The 23,052-nt window shown below is 40.9% G+C and overlaps 1 protein-coding gene across 8 annotated transcripts in view; it reads right to left on the bottom strand.

The window, feature by feature from the left end:
• arnt2 (aryl-hydrocarbon receptor nuclear translocator 2) overlaps positions 1–23,052 on the bottom strand; it is a 262,293-nt gene that overhangs the window by 47,176 nt on the left and 192,065 nt on the right. For all 8 annotated transcript variants that reach the window (XM_052040356.1, XM_052040351.1, XM_052040353.1 and 5 more), the window contains 2 exons: positions 8,239–8,338; positions 4,664–4,805 (listed from right to left, as the gene is read on the bottom strand). In XM_052040356.1, the coding sequence (XP_051896316.1) occupies positions 4,664–4,805; positions 8,239–8,338 (242 nt within the window). The remainder of the gene's footprint in view (positions 1–4,663; positions 4,806–8,238; positions 8,339–23,052) is intronic.

The raw sequence follows: 23,052 nt of genomic DNA, 5'->3' as shown, positions 1-23,052 counted from the left end.
TGCAGCAATGATTCAGAGATCGCTCAACTCATCAGGTGCCCAAGCTCACTGAGAGTCTTGGCTCATAATCTGAACAAATATAAATGCAACAATTATAACACAAGCCTCTATGCACAGCCTATTCATGAAGTTACAGGACAGGCACTGTTGGAAAACCTTGCTTCATATTAAAGAGAAGAGAGAATAATGTTGAGGCTATTGTAATTTTACACCCTAAAGCTTACTCAATCCATGTTTTTCATCAAAAGAATTAGCAAGTATTTGTCCTACAGCATTTAATAATGCAAAACATCTGAACCTGAAGTATTCTTTTTTCATTAGTTAGAAATATTAGCTGCTCTAACTCTTAAAAAAATATTCAGCAGAAGAAATAAGACATTTTAAACAACACTTTACTTAAAAAGAGGCAAGTGTGCTGCTCCTCTTGGCTCAGCCTCAAAAGTCAATACCAGGAAATGGAAACATCTTTTCTGTGTTATCTGGAGGCAGTTTCCGTGTATTTTGTACTTTGAAGTGGCAAAAGGGAACATGGTTCAAACTTCTACTGAAAACTGCAGCCACAAGGAGCAGCACAAAGAATCGTTGAACCAAGTTCAACTCAGAAAATCCAAGCTTTGCCAGAACCAAGGTTCCCTTCAGAGCCATTTGCAGTTTACGGACAACTGGCAGACAGCTCTTTACTGGTGTGTACTGTGAGCTGCATAATAAGCAGGCAGTTATTGAAATTTAACTAAGCCCCAAGTTCCATTCACTAAACAAACATCTTAAATAGGCAGGAATATGCTATGGAATGAATATAGAAGAAGAAAAACTAGTGAAGAGTCAAAGAAATTAATGTGAAGAGAAACATGAAATTGTAGAGCAAATGATGCAGAAGAAATATTAGAAATGTGTTTGCATAAAAAAAAGTCAAATTATTAAATCCTTTATAAGTTAGAATGGATATATTATTAAACAATTACACGTTTTTATTCATTTTTTTTAAATGCATCTTGGCAAAGCCAGCATTTATTACTCATCCCTAATTGCACTTGAGAAGGTGGTGGTGAGCCACTTTCTTGGACCGTTATAGTCCTCTGGTGACTTCATCCACAATGGTTTTGCTTTGGAAGTTCCAGGATTTAGACCCAGTGATGATAAAGTGACAGCAATGTTCCTGACAAGCTGGGGTGGTGTTGAAGGAGAACCTGCAGATGCTGCTCCCACATGTTTGCTGCCTCTGTCCTTCTTGTGCTAGAGGTCATGGGTTTGGGAGGTGCTGTCCAAGAAGCCTGGGTGAGAAACTGCAGCATGTTTTACAGACACTACATACAACAGCCACTGTGCACTGGTGATGGAGGAAATGAATGTTTAGGGTGGTGCATGGGGTGCCAGTCAACTGGGCTGCTTAGTTCTGAATGGTGTCAAGTATTTTGTGTGTTGCTGGAATTGAGCTCATTCAGGCAAATGGAGAGTACTTGATCATGCTCCCGATTTGTGCCTTATAGATGCTGGAAAGGCTTTGGGGTGTCAGGAGGTGAGCAATTTGTCAGTCTCTAACCTGCTGCCCAACCTATTTCCAAGATGAGTTCCAAGATGAGGTCTGGAGCCTTAAAGGTCATGGCTCTTCAAGTACACATCCAAGTAGTGTTTTAATATGATAAGATTTCTACCAGCTTGGGTAGAGTCCATGCCAACTATCTCTGATTAACCTATGCATGATATAAAGGAAGGCTTTTACTGTCCCTTGGAATGTTCCAATAATGTGCCCACTACCCAAGTTAAACTAACAGTTGTACAAGCCGGAAATTACATAGATTAGTACAAAATTAAAAAATAATATCAGGGTTTATTTACATTGAGAATAGTTTTGTCATTGATGAAGCCGGTGAAGATGATTGGGTGTGGGACACTAAAGACCTTCTGCAGTGTTGACATGAGACCAGGATGGTTGATCTTTAAGTGTACCCTTGGAATGGAAGAGTATACGTTTCAGTCACTGGCAACAGTATTGGAGGCAGCATCTAAGATCTGAAATCCTACATCTAACATGTAAACTATACCGCCTCCAAGATTTGGGTCAAGGTCACCAGCTTGCTGAAGTGAAGGGTAGAAGCCATGATCATTCTTGTAAGCATCAGTGAAGGAGTTAGTAGGGAATACCCTATAGATACACAGTAAACAGAGAAACCAGTACTGAACCTCTCTCCCTTTCACCACCAAGGAACAGATTGGGGAACTAACCATTAAGTGTCTTGAAATAATGCTGAAAATACATGAATATTTTGATTGTCATATGCAAATTTTCAAATTTATTTCCCCAAGAAATCCACACAATACTAAAACAGTGCGCAAAGACATCTGGTTCACTAATATAATTCAGCAGCACTAGTCAATTTGGCCAACATGTGATTAATCAACACCATGGGGGTGATTCTTCGGGATGGAAGTAAAACGAAACCCAGCCAGCTATGTCCACATCCTGAGAATCACATTTAAAAACTACCACAGTAATATTAGCATCCACTTTGAGCATGTAGATCAAAAGTTAGAAAAACAATTCAAGAAATGACAACTTGAAAACTGAATCTTAAATCAGGGAGTTAGTGCTTCTGTTTTCATTTGCAGGGCTTAATTGCTACAAATAATTACACTTTTTATCTGTGAAATTCTGGCACAGAACCAGGTCAACCACAGACTTAGTTGGTGATTGGAGATGATTAGAAAATTGGTAGCATTATTAACAATGAGGAGGATAGTCTTCAATTACAGAATGCCATTGATCTGCTGGTAAAGTGGGTGGAGCAATGGCAGATGGAATTTAATCCTGAGCAGTGTGAGGGGATGCACCTGGGAGGCCTAATTAGGATCGGACATGCAGGATAGGTAGGGCCCAAGGGACTTTTGAGGAACACATTGACCTTGGTGTACTAAATCCATAGATCATTAAAGTGGCAGCAGAGGTAGATAAGGTGGTGAAGAAGGCATTGACAAAGAAAAATGCTGGCCTTCGTTAGCCAGGGAATAGAATATAGAATCCATTGAGGTCATGTTGCAACTTTATAAAATGTTGGTTAGGCTCATCCACATACTTTTTAAGGCAGTACACTCCAGAATGAAACCAGCCTCTAGAGCTGGAGTATTTTGTGCAGATGTGGTCGCCATGAATGCAGTGGAGAGGGTGCGAAAGCGAATTACCTGGATATTGCCTGTGAATGGAACCTTTTAGTTATGAGGAGGAAGTGGATGAGCTGTGTTTGTTTTCCTTGGAGCAGAGAAGGCTGAGGGGGGAACCTGATAAAGGTGTACAAAATTATGAGGGGCTTAGATACGATGGATAATGAGAAACTTTGGTGACAGATAAACCAGAGGGCATTGGTCTAAGGTGGATGAGAGTTAGAGGGAACCTGAGGAAAAGTTTTATCACCCAGATGGTGGTTGCAATCTGGAGCACACTGCTTTAGAAGGTGGGGGAGGCAGGTACTCCCACAAGATTGAAGAAGTATCTGAATTGCTAAGGCACAGAAGGCTTGGTCCAAGTGCTGGTAAATGGAACTAGTGCAGATGGATACTTGATGATTCCATAAACACAATGGACCGAAATCCATGCCTCTGTGCTGCATGACTCTATGACTTTAGGATATCACTTATGGTTTGAGTCAAATCAGTAAATGAAAATTACAAAAAACTGCAGGTGCTGGAAATGCAAAATTACAACAGAAAATGGTGGAAACACTCAGCAGGTTAGGCAGCATCTGTGGAACAAGAAACAGAGTTAATGTTTTAGGTCAAAGATCCTTTGTCATAATTGGGAATGAGAGAAAAACAAGTTAATTTTGAGCAGCAGAGAAGACGGTGGGAGGATAGGCAGGTGCAGCAGAATATCTGCGGCAGGGTGGGGCGTGGGGATGAGTTGTAGAGGTCCTCCAGTCAATGGGATGTTAGTAGGTGATGATACAAACCAAGAAGTGTAATGTGTTACATACAGCAGCACTGTGGGACTTGCCCAGCAGGTCAGGCTATACTAATGGAGAGAGAAAAACTGACCCAATATGGATGACCCACAGCAGAACTGGCCAGTTCTGATACAGACAGAGAAAATGAGTGACCTGACATAGGAAAATTCGACATCAAGTCCGGAAGACTGCAACGTGCCCAGATGGAAGGTGAGGCACTGTTCCTCAAGCTTGCATTGGGCCTATTTATAACAGTGCAGGAAGTCACAGACGGATAGGTCGGGGAGGAGAATTAAAATGGCAGGTAACAGGGAGCTTGGAGCCACTGCTGCAGGCTGACTCTGATGCTCTGTAAAGCGATTGCCAAATCTGCACTTGGTTTCTCCAATATAGAGGAGACCCACTGTACACATCCAGTTCTGACAGAGGTGTCCTAGACATGGAATGTTAACTCTGCTTCACCTTCCACTGGTGCGGACTGACCTTTTTCTTTCAATACCCATTAGAGTTGGAACAGATTTCACTCCAAAATAATCCCAAATTTTTCAAGTCAAGAAAAACCTACAAATTCTGTGAACTACAAGCACTTAAAATAACAAACTAAGAATAAAATTTACTGTTCAAACTCTCAGTCCAAACTATCGATTGCAGATGGAATGATATTTCAGACCTGATCAGAAAAAATAATACAGGATAATAATCAATGTATCAGAAATGTGACACCGCACCTGCCCGGAGAAAGGCGGTCGACTTCCAGTCCAGGATGTTGCAGAGACCTGATTAGCATTTGATTGGCGAGATATCTGCGCTAAAATTTGACCTGCTGAGGATGTCTGCTGAATGATGTTTCCACCAGGTACCATTGAAGTGCTGAAGAGAAATTAAAATCCATTATCAAATGATGAACTACTACAATGATAGCTTTCATTTATACAGTCCTTTAATGCAGGAAAATATTCCATGGTACTTCTCGGAAACATCATCAAAATAAAATTTGTCGCTAAACTACTTTAGAAAAGGTGTTGTTCTGATGTTGAGAGAGGAAAATCCATAGCTTATGGCCTTTGAAGGAGGCCACCAACAAGAGAATGGCCATTATAAGGGTTGAGTAAGAGTCAAAAATAAGAGTACAGATATTTCACAGGATTATAGAAGTGGAAAAGGTTACAGAAATAGGGAGAATTAAAGTCATGCAGGTAATTTGAGAACAAGGATGAGAATCTTAAAATACTGACTTTGACAAATCTAGAAACAAAGTAGATCAGTGAGCACAAAGGAGGTCAATAAATAGGCCTTGGTGCGAGTTAGGATTTAAGAAGAATTCTGTATGATCTCTAGTTCATGGTGAGCAAATAACTTAAGTAATGGAACTACTACATCATTACAGGCTGGATAACCCTGGATTAGCCCTGCACCCAGAGTCTCTGCCTGCTGTCACTTACCTTGGACTGGCTGGTTCAATTATAATTGTCAATACTTTTTTAATCAGGTAAAGATATCAAAGGTATGGATCAACTGCAAATAAATGGAATTGAAATATAGATCAGGCACTGTCTAAAGTCAATAATGAACAGGTTCAAGGGGTTGAATGATCTACTCCTGTTCTTATGTTCTAACTAATTAGAATTGGATCCTTCTAGCCTTTTGTTAAATGAATTTCCACACAATTCCCAATTAAGCCACTTAGACTTTCACCTGAAAATTTGCCATGTAGGCTGCAGCACACTTTGTAATGCAATTAAGAATATTGCTGTTCACATTCATTATAACAGTGTTAAATTAACAACATTTTAAGTGCTTGGTGATGTGATACACATTTTTTATATCTCCCCCTACATAGAAAGTAAAATGTCATGCCAAAAAGAATTAGCTTGCTTTGTATATTACTGATTCAAATGGACAAAACTATAATTGACAATATCCATGAGAGATGCATCTTCTGTTCAAACATAAATGGGAAAAGCTAAGCCAGAAGCTGGTCTTTGACAGTTCAAGTGCAAGGCTGTGCTACCTGGTAAGTAAACCTCCCATTAACCAATAACTCAATGCCCAACTTGTCATTATCTTCATTGTTAAAGGAAGAGGGGGTGGTGTTTTTAGGATGTGCAGGTACTAAGATGGCATGTCTGGAAATAGGAATAGTTGATGATTATCCAACCATCATTGGTCATTGATAATATCTGGAGGAATGGACATTATTTGTAACTGTGACATTTCTTACCTAGGTTCAAGCTATCCTGTAGAATCCAATGGCCTGGAGATGAGGTACACATAACTGAATTACCAGTGGTAAAGCTTGTGAACTCCTTTATACATATTTGAGATCCTAAGTGTACTGGTTGGCAATCTGCTTCAAAATTCTCTAGACTTATCTACATAGTGCATGAGGTGATTGTTCTGTGAAAAGAAATTGAGAAAGCTAGGTCTACACTGCTTAGAGGTGATCTAATTGAATAGCGTAAAATTCTTAAAGGTTTACAAGACCAGTGCCATGAGGTTGTCTTCTCTGTTCTGGGGAGTTTAGAGCTAGGGCCTACAGTAGCTGGTCATTTAGGTTGAAGTTGTGATGCTGTATTCCAGAGGGCCATGGATGCTCAGCTGTTGGATAGCTTCAAAAGAGAGGACTAGGTTTTTGGATCTAAGAGGAGAAAAGGATGGAGCAGTTCAGGAATGCAGCATCAAGGTAGTGGATCTTGTTGAATGGTAGGCTAATGACTTTAATGTACTAACATTTCTACATGGATAGTATTCCATAGTGCCAAATAAAACAAATTTCTTGGCAGTTTGATTCAGCCAGAAGAATTTGTTGGGTGGGCTTTAATCTATATCAGATTATGGGTAACACTGAACAGTGGCCAACTCAATGGATCTAAAAAGTACATCTTCCTTGTGAAGTTGCAGCAAGTTTCACAAGTTCCTTGCAGAATGTTTCAAATCAGTCTTGCTCTAAGAAAAGGTAAAAATGGATAAAGCCTGTTCAGGTTAACAGGCAACTTGATTGTCATTCCTATGGTTTAGAAGAATTAAAACATGGCAACACACAGAGAGGTCATTCTGCCCACTGTGTTCATGCTGGCTGAATAAGTGCCACCCAGCCTAATCCTGTCTTCAGCACTGAGTCCATACCCCTAAGTCATGGCTCTTCATGTACACGTGCAGGCACCTTTTAATGGTTTCTGCCTCCCAACATCCCTTCAGGCAGTGAGTTCCAGACCCCTACTACCCTCTGGGTGAAAAGATTTCCTCATCTCCCGTTTAATCCTTCAACAAATTATATTAAATCTAATCTATTTTTTTTCAACCCCTCTATTAAGGGAAATAGGGCCCTCCTCTTTATTCCATCTAGAATCCTCATAATTATATACACATCTATTGTCTCACTCCAGCCACCTCTGTTCAAAAGGAAATAACCCCAGCCTACACACACTTGCCTCATTGGTACAATTTTCCATTCTTCGTGAACCTTTTCTGTATTATCTCCAGTGCAGTAACATCTTTCCAGTAACAAGGTGATCAGAACCTATGCAGTACCCAAGCCTCGCCAAAAACTGGACTGTTTTTGACAATCACTTCTTCTCTTTGCCAAGGGCAAGCTCCACTGCATTCTGCATTGCTGTGAGGTACAGCTGACTAATTTAGACCATTTGCCCAACATCAATGCCAGATGCATATGATATCAAGGCAAAGTGCCAAGTATCGAACTTTATAGATGGCTTGCCATCTGCTCCATTGAGGAGAATGCTCATGGAGTCCAATGTGGGAGAAGGCTCATGAAAACCTTTCTACATGGCTTTCCTCACATACCCAATGTTGTGCAGTTGATGCTGAGCCCATATAATCATCTGGATACTCAGCTTACCATCACACACTAACGATGCTATTATCACAATAATTATCTTGACAGCCTTTTCCTGTTCATCAGGAAAAGTCTGCCTGCCAACCACGAATCTTACAAGGTAATATTCAAATTAGAGAGAACAAGGTACGTCAAGGTGGGTCAAAATACCACTTGGTGATGGGAGATTGAAAAAAGTTAAGATAACTTGACTGTGCTATTATACAAACATAGGCAAGCACCTAGAAATATTGCTACTTGCAGAATGGAAAGGAGAATGTCATCAGATCACATGCGATCTGAAGTTCTTAACGGAACAATGAACATTCTTCCTGCAAGATCCCAAATTAATGCTTTTATGTAAAGGATGAAGAAGTATGGAAAAATTATCTTAATGGCTGCAGGTACCATGCTCAAATTATGTCTCGCTAAACTACCTTCAACAATGACACATAAGAAATAATTTACCTGAACGTTTGTCCTGCACGCCCAGGCTGGAATGAGCTTCCTTGTGAGTAGATCTGTTGGCTTCCTGCAGCTGACGGTGATGACATTGTCTTCTTTTCACCTGTGTTAAAAGCATCATGAGGATAAGCACTGAATCACAGGAAGGTTACAGCTTGCACGGATGCCATTCAGCCCAATAATTCCATACCAGTTTTGTACAAGAACAATCCAATTAATCTCACCCCCGCCATCTCTTCATAGCCCGTAAATAGATGATATTTAATTAATTCACGGCATGATTTTAGGGACTTTTTTTGTCACATGGCAGCTCTGAAAATTCTATGTTTCACCACAATCTTCTACAAAGCTCAATGGCTCACCAAGGGAAATAGAAAGGCAAGCATACCACAAAGTACTGGATATAAAAAAATCTATTTTTAATTTGTGTGGAAGATCTGCTATACTGTAGGAATAGACATTAGAGTCTACATGAACAGTAGAGACCAGACCCAGAAACTTGGCTAAAATTCTGATGAAAGCAGGACTGCAGCTTGAAAAGCACGCAGACTCCTTGTGCAATGAGCTGAGCATTCACACTACACCAATTGTACTGTTTTACTCAACACAGGGCAATGGGAGAGTAATTTGAGGAATCCTACCTACCAGCTGAACTTAACTTGCACTGATTGAAGTCATGCCTGCATGCCCAGAAGGGCTTTTGAACATTGTCTATACCACTGCTTGAAGCCACAGCTCTATTTGTCTCACTGAGTAGAGTAATACAACATGGAAACAGGCCCTTCGGCCCAACTCATCCATACCAACTGTGTTGCCCAGTGAGCTAGTCCTATCTGCCCGCGTTTGACCCATAGCCCTCTAGACCCCTCCTATCCATGTACTTATCTAATAGCTTTTAAATGTTGCTAATGTGCCCACCTCAACCACTATATCTGGCAGCTCATTCCAAATATGCACCACCCTTTGCGTGAAGAAGCTGCCCCTGATGTCCCTTTTAAATCTCTTGCTTTTGATCTTAAAACTATGCCCTCTTGTTTTGAGCACCCTCTCCCTGGAAAAAGACTATGTGCTTTCACCCTGTCTATGCCCCCTCCTGATGTTATATACCTCTATCAGGTCACCCCTTAATCTCCTATGTTCCAGGGAATAAAGTCCTGGTCCATGCAACCTCTCCTTGTAACTCAGACCTCCAAGTCCAGGCAATGTCCTAGTAAATCTTTTCTCCACTCTTTCTAGTTTAATATCTTTCCTATAACAGGGTGACCAAAACTGTACACAATACTCCAAGTGCAGCCACACCAATGTCATATATAACTGTAACGTGACTTCCCAACTTCTATACTCAATGCCCTGACTGATGAAGGCTAGCATGCCAAACACCTTCTTCACACTCTACCTACCTGTGATGCCACTTTCAGTGAACTATGCACTTGCACTCCTGCGTCCCTCTGTTCCATAACACTCCTCAGGGCCCTACCATGGTAGCATTCACCATTAGAGTGTCAAGTCAGTCACAGTAACAAGAATTCTCAGAAGCAGCATTGGAAAACTTAATTAAAGAGGTAAAGACAAAGGGAGAGGTCTTGCATGCTCTTGGGCCCAGGAAGTCCTCCAGGTTATTAAGTACTTCCATGTTTGGACATCCACTGCTCTTATTGCTAATCTGTAACAGTCAGCCTGGAGTAAGAGCTTGCAAGAGGAATATGCACAATGTTTAAATGTTAAGTGTTCATCCTTGTTAGCAAATTAGTATTTTTTGCCATACACTGTGTCCACTGGTATATGTTAGCATCCCACACAGAATTGACATTACAAATTGGTGATGAGACTGTTTGGCATAATGGGGAAAAGAAAGACTTTTTATCCCCCCTCAAAGACTTACTTTCATTAAGTAGAAGCTCAGTACCGGATTCAGTGAATAATTGGTAATTGGTTTATTATTTTCATATATACCGAGAAAAAGTGAAAAGCTTTGTTTGCACGCCATCCAAACAGATCATTCCATACTTAAATACATCAAGTTAGTATAAAAGGAAAAACAATAACCGAGTGCAGAATATAGTGTTACAGTTACAGAGAAAGTACAGTACAGGTAGACAAAATAAGGCACAGGGGCCATGGTGAGGTAGATTGAGAGATCAGGAGTTCATCTTTATTGTATAAGAGGTTATACAAGAAGCAACAGTGGCTTTGAAGCTTCAGTACTCTTTAGTAGCAAAGGTGCCAACCTCCTAGGAGTGGTGCCAGACCAATGTAAGCTGGTGGAAAGGACACCAGACACAGCCAGCCCTACGGTTGCATGTCCTGGCACAATTCTCACACAGGAGAGATGTGAGTTAACCTTGGCTCATGGGAGCAGAGAAGTCTGCGACGCTCACAATGATCTCTGTAACATGGCCATCCTGTTCAAAAAGATAGTGTTAGAAGTTCAGTGGGTCGAATGACCCCTGAACTGATGGGAAAACTTTGCATGCTTGTGTGAGACGTCATCGCTTTTGTGCAAATGAGATCTGAAGATAACAAGATGGCTACTTTTTATATATCAGAAAGTTGGGAGCTTTTGATTAGGAATCGGTCCTTAATCTTACAAGCACACAGCATATTAAGCATGTTGACTTTTTTCAGGCCAAATGGAACCTTAGAATTAAATGAGAGTGGAGGAAATACTGAAATATCCAAGACTATTCAAGAGAAAAAAGTGATCCTTTTCAGTGAACTTGGACCAGGGACAGACAATACCCTCAGCAATTTACTCACACCTGAAAACGCAACAGATGCATCTTTGGCTGAAATGGTAAAGAAATTAGAGGATTCAACCTTCAAAGACAAGTGAAAGCTTCAAGTTTGAAACACAATATTAAAAGTATGATGAGTCTTTTCAGCGATTGTATCAAGGCAATGAAGGGCCTTTTGTTACATTTTATCTCCATGAGTTCCTAAAGAGAGTTCTAAGAGAGGATGTTTTGTGGATTGATTGATGAAAGGATTTGCTCAATTACTGAATATACTTGATCTTACTTTTGAGATAGCAACTTCAAAGAGGCAGTGATGTTCAAAGCAAAAGAGCTTTGTTCTTCCCAAATGGTTCATGCTGCACAGAACCATAATGCTATAGAACAGAGAAGGTAACATGCCTAGACAATCCACTTGCAGGAGATGCTACACCCAGAACAGTGAAGCAGAGTCACGACAGGCATCTGTTGTAGATGATAAGGGTCCTAATGCAGCAGCTTGCAGTAGCAACCCAAACTGAAGATGAAGTCACTGTGTGAAGACTGACTGGACTGAAGAAGAAACTAGCATAGACAGTGTTGCTGCCAAGATATAGATTTTGATCAAGAACAAACATATTGAGATGAAGACTGACACAGCTGAAATATAATGGCCAATACATGATACCACCTACTGTAGTAGCAAAGTAGACTGAGCTTCACGGTGAAAGACTGGCTACAGCAACTCAAGTTGAATTGGGAAAATATATTTAGTTTGGAGGTAGCAAAGTCACCCCACTGAAAAGTAGGAAGACACATTGAAACACTCCTGACATGCTGTCCGAGGCCATTAGGAGTACCCCACCTTAAACCAGGTGTGCAATCTGCTAATTACTAGACATGACCAGTCCCTTATTCACTGAAAGACCAGTTCAGGCAGGAACTGGAAAAACTGAAGTACACTGTATAGAATGTTGGTAAGATGGTTTGCAGTGCTTGAGCCAAAATGTGGTAATCCTAAAAGCTGGCCATGATTAATCAAGGTGAAGATGATGGACAATACCCACAACCAATATCACAAGGCACTTATACTGAGTTAACTGGAACAAAGATATTTACAAAATTAGATATGTCTCACGTATGTGAATCAGGAGAATGCCATCAGGAGAACCAACAATATTTAATCATCAATAAGCATAAGAAACTCTAAAAACAAACTTGCATAAGGTATTAAATTGTTCCCTAAACTCTTCCAGGCCACAATGGATAAGATTTTAAAAGAAATAAGCATTAAGTGTCAGAATGATATTCTGATTATTATGTATACTTTAGAATAATTTCTTCTCAACATCTTCTACTGAAGGAGAATACATTCTAGCAGAGGTAATGGAGCAATTACACAAGCATAATGTAAAACTGAACAGAAATACATAATGTGAAGTGGTTTATCTTGGCTTATGAGCAGATACACATGGTTTGCAGCATAGCAAAAAAATGTACATGCCATTATAAATGCTCTGAAGCCTGCAAATATACCTGAACTGGGTTCTTTCTTGGAAACTATAGTATTACACACACTTTCTAAAGAATTTGGCAACAGTACTCTTGACCATTCAGTATCTATTGAAACAGGATGTCCTGTGGACCTGGCACAAAGAGCAAAATGTGCGTACTACAAATGTGAAATACAATCAGGTAGTAAAGTTCTTCCTGTCCATTACAGTATCATTTGTGAGTCAAGGTGAGTGTCTGATGCTTCAGACTATGACCTAAGAGCAGTCGTTAGCCATCTGATGATCAGGAAAAAGCCATTATCTTTTTATCTTGTACTTTGATGAAAATTAACAAAAGTATTAGAAAACTAAGCTTTTGATATATGCAGTGTCAAGAAGTTCCATGAATTCCTCCTTGAAAGCACATTCATTTTGATAACCACTGACAATCAGCCATTCCACCAATGGCAGCATCAAAAGCACAACAAAAGGTCATTCTTTCATCTCAGTATGACAAAAGATAGACACAAGAACTTGAAGGTAAATACAGTGGCAAACACATCATTACGATTACACATCAATGCTCAAAGTACTACTTGTACCCAAACACATATGAGTGATGAATTTCTGGTGACAGCTTTGGAAATCACACAGCAAGCATGGAAATAACTGGTTGGGCATCGTGCTTATGAACACACTCCCAGATGTTGAGAGTTGCAAAAATGTTCAGATGAAGAGCCAAGACTATTTTCCATCTGTCAAAATAAGTTGTCATGATACTAAGGATGGTTAAAATGGGGCTTGTATGTGGCACTGCCAGCTGTTTTAAGACCTAGTGTACTTACAGAACATACTGGGATAGGAGCAATGAAGGCAATTGTTCACAATTTCATATACTGGCCAGGTTTAGACTGAAATCTCAAAGAGCTGACAAGTCCATGTACTGTCAATCATCAGAGCATTCTTCAACAGCAGGAGCTACAACCGTAGAGCTAGGAGTGAGTCCAGCATCTGTTCAAACAGCAGGCAGCAGGGTGCCTCTGGAGGAAAGTCTGTTTATCATGGCCATTTAGACAAGTTCAGAAGCAAGGCCATTTCTTCTGAAGGTGGCAGTGGAAGATTAGACCTATGAGAAGATCTACTGCACTTTTAAACCTGTGGCGAGTCTGAACCTACGGTTTGTTTCATAATTGTACATTACCTGCATGAGTAATATCTAAATATACTTAATTTACTGAAAACAGAAGTTTTTTTTAAATGGGGAAGCAATGTGGTGTATTTACCTATGTGGACACACTGCTCTTATTGGGTGATGGTGTCCTGTATCTTCTACGTAGCAGTCAGGCTGGAGTGCAAGTTTGTAAGAGTAATAGGAACGTAGTTTAGATATTAGGTGTTCAGCCTTGTTAATAAACCATAGAGTCCCTTGTACAAGTTACTACAGAAGATATTACACAGGTTAAAGAAACAGCATAAACAACAGTATGTTGATCTGAAGGTCATTGTCAGGAGAAATGTCCCAAGGACCTGGGCAGGATGGTGGAAGTTCAATGACCTTACAGCTGAAGTGTTCCACAAACACATGAACAAATTCCATCTCCCAACAACTGTACCACTAAACTCACACACTGCTCTGTGCAGCAAAACACACATTACAACTTACCTTACAACCCCAGAGTACATGACAACACACTCACCAACTCTTTGTTTCCATGAGACAGTAGCAACGCACTGGAGCTCCTGGAGATATGGATCCAGGATCAACCATTCACACAGCTTTGTGAATAGCCTTGATCCCTCCTTCTCTATCACGCAGTGGTGGGCTCAAGTGTGCACCATCCTCTCCTGGCTAAAGTCTTGTCTTCCATTGTACCAGAACATAAGAGTTCCCCTTTTGAATTAATGACTCCTATAATCCAAAGTCAACCTACTACCACACAAGCTCAGGCTGTTGTTATTATGGCTCTGGGTTTATTTTATATATTCATTTTCTAGGGTCTGGATGTTGCTTGCAGGGCCAACATTTACTGCTCGTCACTAATTGTCCTTGAGAAGGCAAATGTGAGCAACCCTTTTGAAACAATGCAGTCATTGAAGCAGTGAAGTTATCCCCACAATGCTACTGGGGAGGGTGTTCCAGGATTTAGACCCAGCACCAATGAAGGACTTGTGATATATTTCCAAATAATAATGGGGTGCAATGTGGAGGGAATCTTGTTGATGTACTTCCCAGGGAACTATTGCTCTTATTATGGAGTCATAGAACTATACAGTGCAAGACTGACTCTTCCTCCCACCAAGTTCGAGCCAACCATCACTATCTACACTAATCCTATGCTAATCCTATTTTATTCTCCCCAGATTCCCATTGACCTTCCCTCAGATTTTACCACTCAGCAAAAGAAGATGGAGTTGAATCTCTGTGAGCAGTTGAATGCAATTGATGGAGGTTGCCTGTCATGCATCGTGCTGCCACCTGCATTTTCCTTGGAGTTGTTCAATGAAGGTCACGTCCACTAGATGGATGGAATCCACACTGTCATTCAGGACATAGTGTTTGAGGTGGACCTGGCAATGATCCTCCCTGTGACAGACAGCAGAAAGATCCCTCTGTAGTTACTTTAGTCAGATGTGTCTCCTTTCTTGAAGGTGACCATAAAGATGACATCCCTGAGGTCACCTGGTATACCCTCCTCTTTCCAGATAAGGACGATGAGATTGTGGAATCGTGATTGAAGTTTTTCACCACTGCATTTACGGATTTGGTGAGGATGCCATTTGTTCCTGAGGCCTTGTCATTTTAGAGTTGGGATATGGCCTTCTCAACTTCTTGTTGGTCAGTTCTGGTGACAAGGCTGGACCAAATAGGTTGCTCTGGGATGGAGTCCAGGGCATGCACGTCAAGGGCAGAATTGTAGCTCAGGAGGTCTTCAAAATGTTCCTTCCAGTCAGCACTGATTGCCTGTCTGTCCTTGATGAATTCCCCATTTTGGCTTGTGGACCAGGAATTTTGCAAGGCTGGAGTTGAAATCCTTCCTCATCTGAAGGATTGGGGTTGTGCACTCATGACCATAGCATGTTGGCTCTTTGGTCATGAGTCCAAGGATCTTAAGGAGTTCACTAATTCTGCAAGGGTGAGATGTTGGACTCTTATATCCAACCCACTAATTTTCCCAGTAAACTATCCTCCTCATCTTTCCATCATTTCTACTATTCACCTACACATTACAGCAGCCAATTAACCCATCAAACTACACACCTTTGGGATGTTGGGAAGAAACCACAGAACCAAGAGGATACCCATGCAGTTACAGGGAGCATAAGAAAATAGGAGTAGGAGAAGGCCACCCAGCCTCTCAAGCCTGCCCTGCTATTCAATAGGATCATGGCTTATCTACACCAAGCCTCAACTCCTCTCCTGTGCCAGTTCCCCACACCCCTGAATCCCCAACCTTTCAAAATATTATCTTGCCTCTCTTTAAGTGCAGGGTGAAACTCACAAATCCAGCATCCTTGGGACTTGACTGGTGTCAGATCACAGAAATTGCCTCCGATCATCTACCTCTGAGCAGCAGAACTGTCCTTTTTACCCACAGACTTACTGGGTTACATAAAGGTTCCAAGGACTATCTGTAACTCAAAGCTTCCACAAGTCAGAAACACTATCCTCTGAGATCACGAAAGTTACGCTGGTAGCTACAGGTTAGTACAGATGTTAGTTAATTTTAGCTCTTAGTTAAAATTAGTTAATTAGTACAGGCCTGTAGTACAGATTTAAAACATGCCGGGCCACGGACGTTGCCTGACCACAGAGTATCAGACTAGAGTTTCAGGCTGCCCTCCCAATGATCTAACCTTCACATCTCTCCCAGCTGAGAATTTCAGAGATTCACCACCTTCTGCGAGAAGAAATTCATAGGCAATTCAGTTTTAAATGACTGCTTCTTATCTTGTAACTCATTTTACAGCTGTATAAATCCTTGGTTAGGCCACATTTGGAGTATTGTGTGCAGTTCTGGTTGCTACACTATAGGAAAGATGTGAGGCTTTGAAGATGTTGCAATGTTGCCTGGATTGGCATGTACTAGCTATAAGGAGAGGATGGGCAAGCTTGGGTTGTTTTCTCTGGAGCATCGGATGCTGAGGGGCGACCTGATGGAAGTATATAACATTATGACAGGCATAGATAGGGTACACAGTCAAAGTCTTTCTCCCAGGATGGAAACATCAAACACTTGAAGGCGTAGGTTTAAGGTAAGAGGTGAAAAGTTTAAAGGAGATTTAAGAGGCAATTTTGTTACATGGAGAATGGTAGGTGCTTGGAACGTGCTGCTGGGGAGGTAGTGGAAGCAGATATGACAGCAATATTTAGGAGGCATTTAGATAGGCACAAGCAGGGAATAGAGGGATAAAGACCATGTGCAGGTAGGTGGGATTAGTTTAGATTAGCGTCATGGTTAGCACAGACATGCTGGGCTGTAGGCCCGTTCCTGTGCTGTATTTTTCTATATTCTAACGACATCCCCTTTTTGGAAACTCTCACACTAGTGGAAACATTTCATTATTGACCCTGTCATGCCCTCTTAGGATCTTTTATGTTTCATTAAGAATGATCCCTCATTCTTCTAAACTCCAAAGAATGCTGATCCAATTTCTTTAGCGACTTCTGAAAGGACAACCCTCTCATCTCAGGAATGAGTTTAATGAATCTTTTTTGGACTGCCTCCAAGACAAGTATGACACAAGAGATTCTGCAGATGCTGGAATCTGGACAGTCCTAATGAAAGATCTCGACCCGAAACATTGACTGCTTATTTCTCTCCATAGATGCTGCCTGACCTGCCGAGTTTCTCCAGCATTTTATGTGTGTTGCTCCAAGACAAGTATATCCTTTCTTAAATAAGAGGATCACAACTGTGCGCAGTACTCTAAGTGTGGCTTCACTAACACCCTGTACAATTGTAACAATCCTTCTCTATTTTTAAACTCCAACGCCCTTATAATAAAGGCCAATGTACCATTTGCCTTCCTAGCTACTTGCTACATTTGCCTGTTAACTTTTTGTGATTCATGCACAAGAACACCTAGATCTGTTGTACTTCAGTCATATGCAATTTTTCTCCATTTTGATAATGGTCTGCCGTTCGATATCTCTTACCAAAGTGCATGATCTCACACTTTCTGACATTAAACTCTATTTATCAAGTTTTTGCCCAGTCATTACCTATCTATATCCTGTTGCAGTGTCCAAATATCCACAATGCAACATGTCCCTCCCACTTATTTTAGTGTCATTGGCAAACTTCAAAAATCTCTGTCAGAGTCCCAGCAATCTCCTCCCTTGGCAGCCTTGGATACATCCCATTAGGACCTGGGGATTTATCCACTTTAACACCTGTTAAGACATCTATTATATCCTCCTTTTTAATTATAATGATGAATTTCACCCTTCCTCTCCCTGAATTCTCACCTACCTTCTCTGACTCCACACAAATACTGCACTTCAGTCCCTAATGGGCCCTACACTTTCCCTAATGGGCCCTCAACTTTCCCTAATGACCCTCTTGCCCTTAACACACTCATAAAATGCTTTGGAATTTTCATTAATCTTGTCTGCCAGTGATATTTCATTCCTCTCCTTTGCCCTCCTAATTTCTTTTTTTTTAAAGTACCCTCTACATATTCTATACTCCTGAAAAGCCAAATCTACTTGCAGTTCTCTACACCTGCCAAATGCTTCCTTTCTTTTCTTTATACAACCCTCGATATCACTTGGACTTGCTTTTCATACCTTCCACCCTTATGGGAACACACTGGCCCTGAACTCTCATTAATTCACTTTTGAATAGCTCCCACCTTCAGATGTAGACCTACCTACAAGTCACTCCTTCCAGTTTACTTTTGCCGTGTCCTGTCATGTTATTGAATCAGCCTTCTCCCAATTCAACGTCTTAATTTCTGGATAACCCTTACCCCTTTCCATAACTATCATGAAACTTAGAGTTATGGTCACCATCTCCAAAATGCCCTCCCACTGACACTTCAACTATTTGCCTGGCTACATCCCCTCAAACTGCTCTCTCTCTCATGGGACTATCTATGTACTGGCTCAAAAAGCCTGGACATACTTTAAAAATTCCACCCCCCTACACTTTTCACACTAAAGCAATTCCAGTTAATATCTGGGAAGTAAAATCACCCATTATTATTACTCTTACATCTCTCTGCAAATTTATCTACATATCTTCTCCTCTACCTCCAGCTGACTATTAAGAGGACTATAGAATACTTCTACGAAGGTCATCAACCCCCCCCCCCCCTTTTGTTTCTAACCAAAAGGCCCCTTGTGGCGAGCCTTCTAGGATATCCTCCCTCATTACTGTATTAATGGACCCCTTAATCAATACTGCAATGCCACCTCCTCTTTTACATCCATTCCCCTCCCACCTGAAGATTCCATGTTAAGTTGCAGGTCCTGCTCTTCATCTCTGTGATGGGAATCATATTCCCTTGCACTGATCAATGCTGCAAATTCATTCCCCTTATTTGTCATACTCCTTGCATTAAAATAGATGCAATAAAGGACTAACCAACCCAAATGTCTCCTCATACATCAGTCCTGCCATCCAAGAAATCAGTGTAGCAAACCTTTGTTGCACTCCCTCCATGGAAAGAACATACTTCCTGAGATAAGACAACCAAAACTGGATCACCTTGCAACGTACCATTTGCCTTCCTAACTGCTTGCTACACTCAATCGTTCCCTTTCAGCAACAAAGCACTAGGTCTCACTGCACCTCCCCTTTTCCCAATTTATCATCATGCTTGTGCTGTTTAATTTGAACATGGCTGCCTTCAGTAGAGTTCTTGCTATTTGAAGAGTACATAAAGGAACACAGATTAGACACTATTAGTTGAAATCCTCAAAGCCTAACCTCATTAACACCACTGAAATGATTCTTCCAGTCCAAAACAAGCTCAAGAAAATTAGTGCATTGTGAATAGCTAGTCGAAAATGATTAATACCAAATTACTTCTAGGAAATCCTCCCTCATTACTGCAGTAATGGATTCCTTAATCAATACTGTAATGCCACCTCCTCTTTTACATCCATCCTGAGTTTAAAAAAGGGAAGTTCTTGAGTAAGTGAATGCTTAAAGAACAGGCAGATATGCTGATGACAGAGGTGTATGGGATGCTTGCCTTCATTAGCCAGGACATAGAGTTTATGTGCAGGGAGGTGATGATACAACTTTATAATACTTTGGTTAGGTCACAACAGTGGTTTGGTTGTGCTGGAGAGAGTGCAGAGGAGATTCACCAGGATGTTACCTGGATTGGAGAACTTTAGTTATAAGGAGAGATTGGACAGGCTGGGCTCATTTTCCCTGGAATGAAAAAGGCCAAGGGGTGACCTGATAGAAGTATACAAGATTATGATAGGCATAGAAAGTGTGGATAGTCAAAACCTTTTTCCCATGGTAGGGGTAACAAAAACAGGAGGGTATAGGTTTAAGATGAGAGGAAGGAGCTTTAAAGGGGATCTGAGGGGAAAGTTCATTTTATAGAGCAAGTGGTTGATATCTGGAATGCACTGCCAGAGGAGGTGGGGGAATCAGATACAATCTCTCCAGTTGAGGTATTTATATAGGCATCGAAGGATATGGACCTAATGTGGACAAATTAGATTAGTATAGACGGACAAAAACAGTCAGGATGGATGTGGAAGGCCAAATGATCACCATAAGTTGCCCCTCATATGCTAGTGAATGGTATCTGGAGGGAGTTGATGGGAAGGTGGGGGAAATTAAAATGAGATTCATGTAGAATTAGGGTCAATGGATCCACAACGATTGGTGCGGACTTGGTGGGCCAGGCGACCTGTTTCTGTTCTGTGTGACGATAACCTAACCCCAGTTTCCCAACATTATCAGTAATTACTCCCAGTCTCTCTAGTGCTACCACACATCTCCTCAGATTCCTGATACTACCAGCAGCAGTCTGGCAGACCTGAATCTCCCTTGTGGAGGAAAGACCTTTTCTACCACACACAATGCTTTGAGCTGTCATATTTCATATTTTCTTATGATATAGGAGGGCATTCAGCCCAATTCTATACAGATTTCAAGAGAAATCCCAGCAATCCCAACCCCCCCTTATTTCCCCACAACCCATTGTCTTACACATGCTCATTAATTTCAGTCAGCAATTTATTGTAGCCAATTAATCTACCAACGGGTACATTTTTGGAATGTGGGAATAAACTGGAGAATCCACGGGAAACCCACATGGCAACAAGGAAAACATGCATTGCACAAAGACAGCACCAGAGGTCAGGATCGAACCCGGGTAGTGAGACAGCTACACTACCTGCTGAGACACTGTTCTGGCTTGGTGCATGATAGAATTTTACCACTGGTAGACCTACATGCCACATTGCTTTAAAGTATCATTCAAGGTACTTCTGGCCTATGGCTCCGATTATTTCAGTGTGTGGGCTCTTCCACTTAGGGATTTTCAGCTGATTTCCTCTAAGCTAAAAGGAAATCAAATTCTGTTAAAATCACAAATGAGAGATACTCAGTTATTCTAAATCACTATGCAAGAACGATGAAGAAAAATAAAATCTTTCTAGACATTTAGTGTACAGCATTAATAGATGCACAATGGTGCACATTAGTCAAAAAATGTGCTTTTTAACTATGAGCAAAAATGATATTTACATTAGCTTTTAATATATGGACCTTTAAGGGTAAACACAGCAGAATATTAATTATGCAGTAGAGCACTAGTATGAATACACTAGGATTTCTGTTGTGTGTTATATGTGGCGTGACTATGAATGTGTGCTTTATAAATGCAAGACTGATTCCACGTGTAAAGACAGGGTGCCGTGAGGAATATGTACAGAAGCCAAAGCCTGGGATTCTAAGAAGAATGTGGCTACATACACAAAATACAAGTACTCAGAACTTTACTTCATATTAATAGGGGAAAGAAGCACAGTAAAGGTAATTAAAGAATTCAAATTGAATTGGGAACATGACATTAGGAAGTATTTCTATATTGGTATCATATAACTTTTTGGACAGTGATTAGCGTGGATGGTACATGAGGAGCATTTAAAATAAGTTTGAATACTGCTAGGCTACCAATGGGATCAAATTTGAGAAGCCACTGGCTTTTACATAGGGTCACACAGGAACCCACTGATTCTCCTGCCATCCTCCTAAACTAAGGGGTAATTTACAGTAGCCAATTAATCTACCAGCACACCTTTGATATGTGCAAGGAAACCAGAGCATCCAATGGAAACCCATGTGACCACAAACAAGAAATGCAAACTCCACCCAGCTAGCTTCCAAGGTCAATGGTGGGGAAGATGAACACATCTAGAAAAACAGAGTATTTTTAAATTATGAAAGATTGGGTAATTGTTCAAAAGGAGCTAAGCATCTTGTGCACAAGTCATAGAAAGCCAATATCCAGATGCAGCAAATAACTGAGAAGGGAAATGGCCTTTATTACAATAGGATATGAGTTCAGGATCAAAGCTATTATACTGCAATTGCACAGGGCCGTGCTGAGACCCCGCCTGGAGTACAGTGTAGTTTTGATGTCCTTTCTTAAAAGAGGATGTACTTGCCATAGAGTGAGCACCGCAAAGATTTAATAGACTGCTTCTAGTGATCGAAGGTCTGTTGTAAACTAGAGATCAAGTAGATTACTTATGTATCCTCTGCAGTTTAGAAGAATGAAAGGAGATCTCTTTGAAACTTATAAAATTCTTACAGGGCTTGACAGGCTGGACGTTTTCCTGACTGAGGTGTTGAGAACCAGAGAGTAGGCTCAAAGGACCTACTTTTGCTCCTAGTTCTTTTTCTCTTCCTCTTTCATCAAAGCCAGCTTTCTTCCTTTTCCATTTTGCCTCGCTCTCCTATAACTACCCTGGAATATTTAATTCCAAACCTTTCTAACCACTTGTTGGAATAGCTTAGACTGGACCCATTTATTTTTATTTCTACCATTAGTTTCTCTACCTTGTTGTAAATGTTGTGTGCATTCACGTGAAGAGCCTTCAATTTTGCCTTTTTCTCATTTTTCCCTCCTAGATTCCAGCTGAAAATAGTCAGTGTAAGCACCATTACTTTCTTACAGACTCAAATTAACATTCCCCATTTCACTACCCTGCACTATCGCCTTGTCATTACTCTTTTTTTAAAATTTTCCTCACCAAAACCTTTTCCCTACTGTTTAATTTAAACCCTTATCTGCAGCGCTAGTTATCTGATTCACGAGGGAACTCCTCCCAACTCGATTCAACTGAAGCCTATCCCGACAGAACAGCTCCCTCATTCCCCATGATGGTGCCATTGCCCTATGAAGGGAAACTCATTTCTTCCACACAATATCCAGGCCATGCATTCAATTCTCCAACGTTACTGACCCTAGGCCAATATGCACATGGATCAGATAGTAATCAAACATTATTGCCTTTGTAGTTCTGCATATTAACTAATTCCCAGCTGCTCAAGCTTGTTCCACAGAATCTCCGCCTTAGTCCCATTTTTGTTGCTTGTTCCTGCGTGGACAATAGGACCTGGATCTTTCCA

Source organism: Pristis pectinata, chromosome 28 (assembly GCF_009764475.1).
Source record: "Pristis pectinata isolate sPriPec2 chromosome 28, sPriPec2.1.pri, whole genome shotgun sequence".
Classification (NCBI taxonomy): domain Eukaryota; kingdom Metazoa; phylum Chordata; class Chondrichthyes; order Rhinopristiformes; family Pristidae; genus Pristis; species Pristis pectinata.
This window is presented reverse-complemented; position numbering and strand designations above follow the sequence as displayed.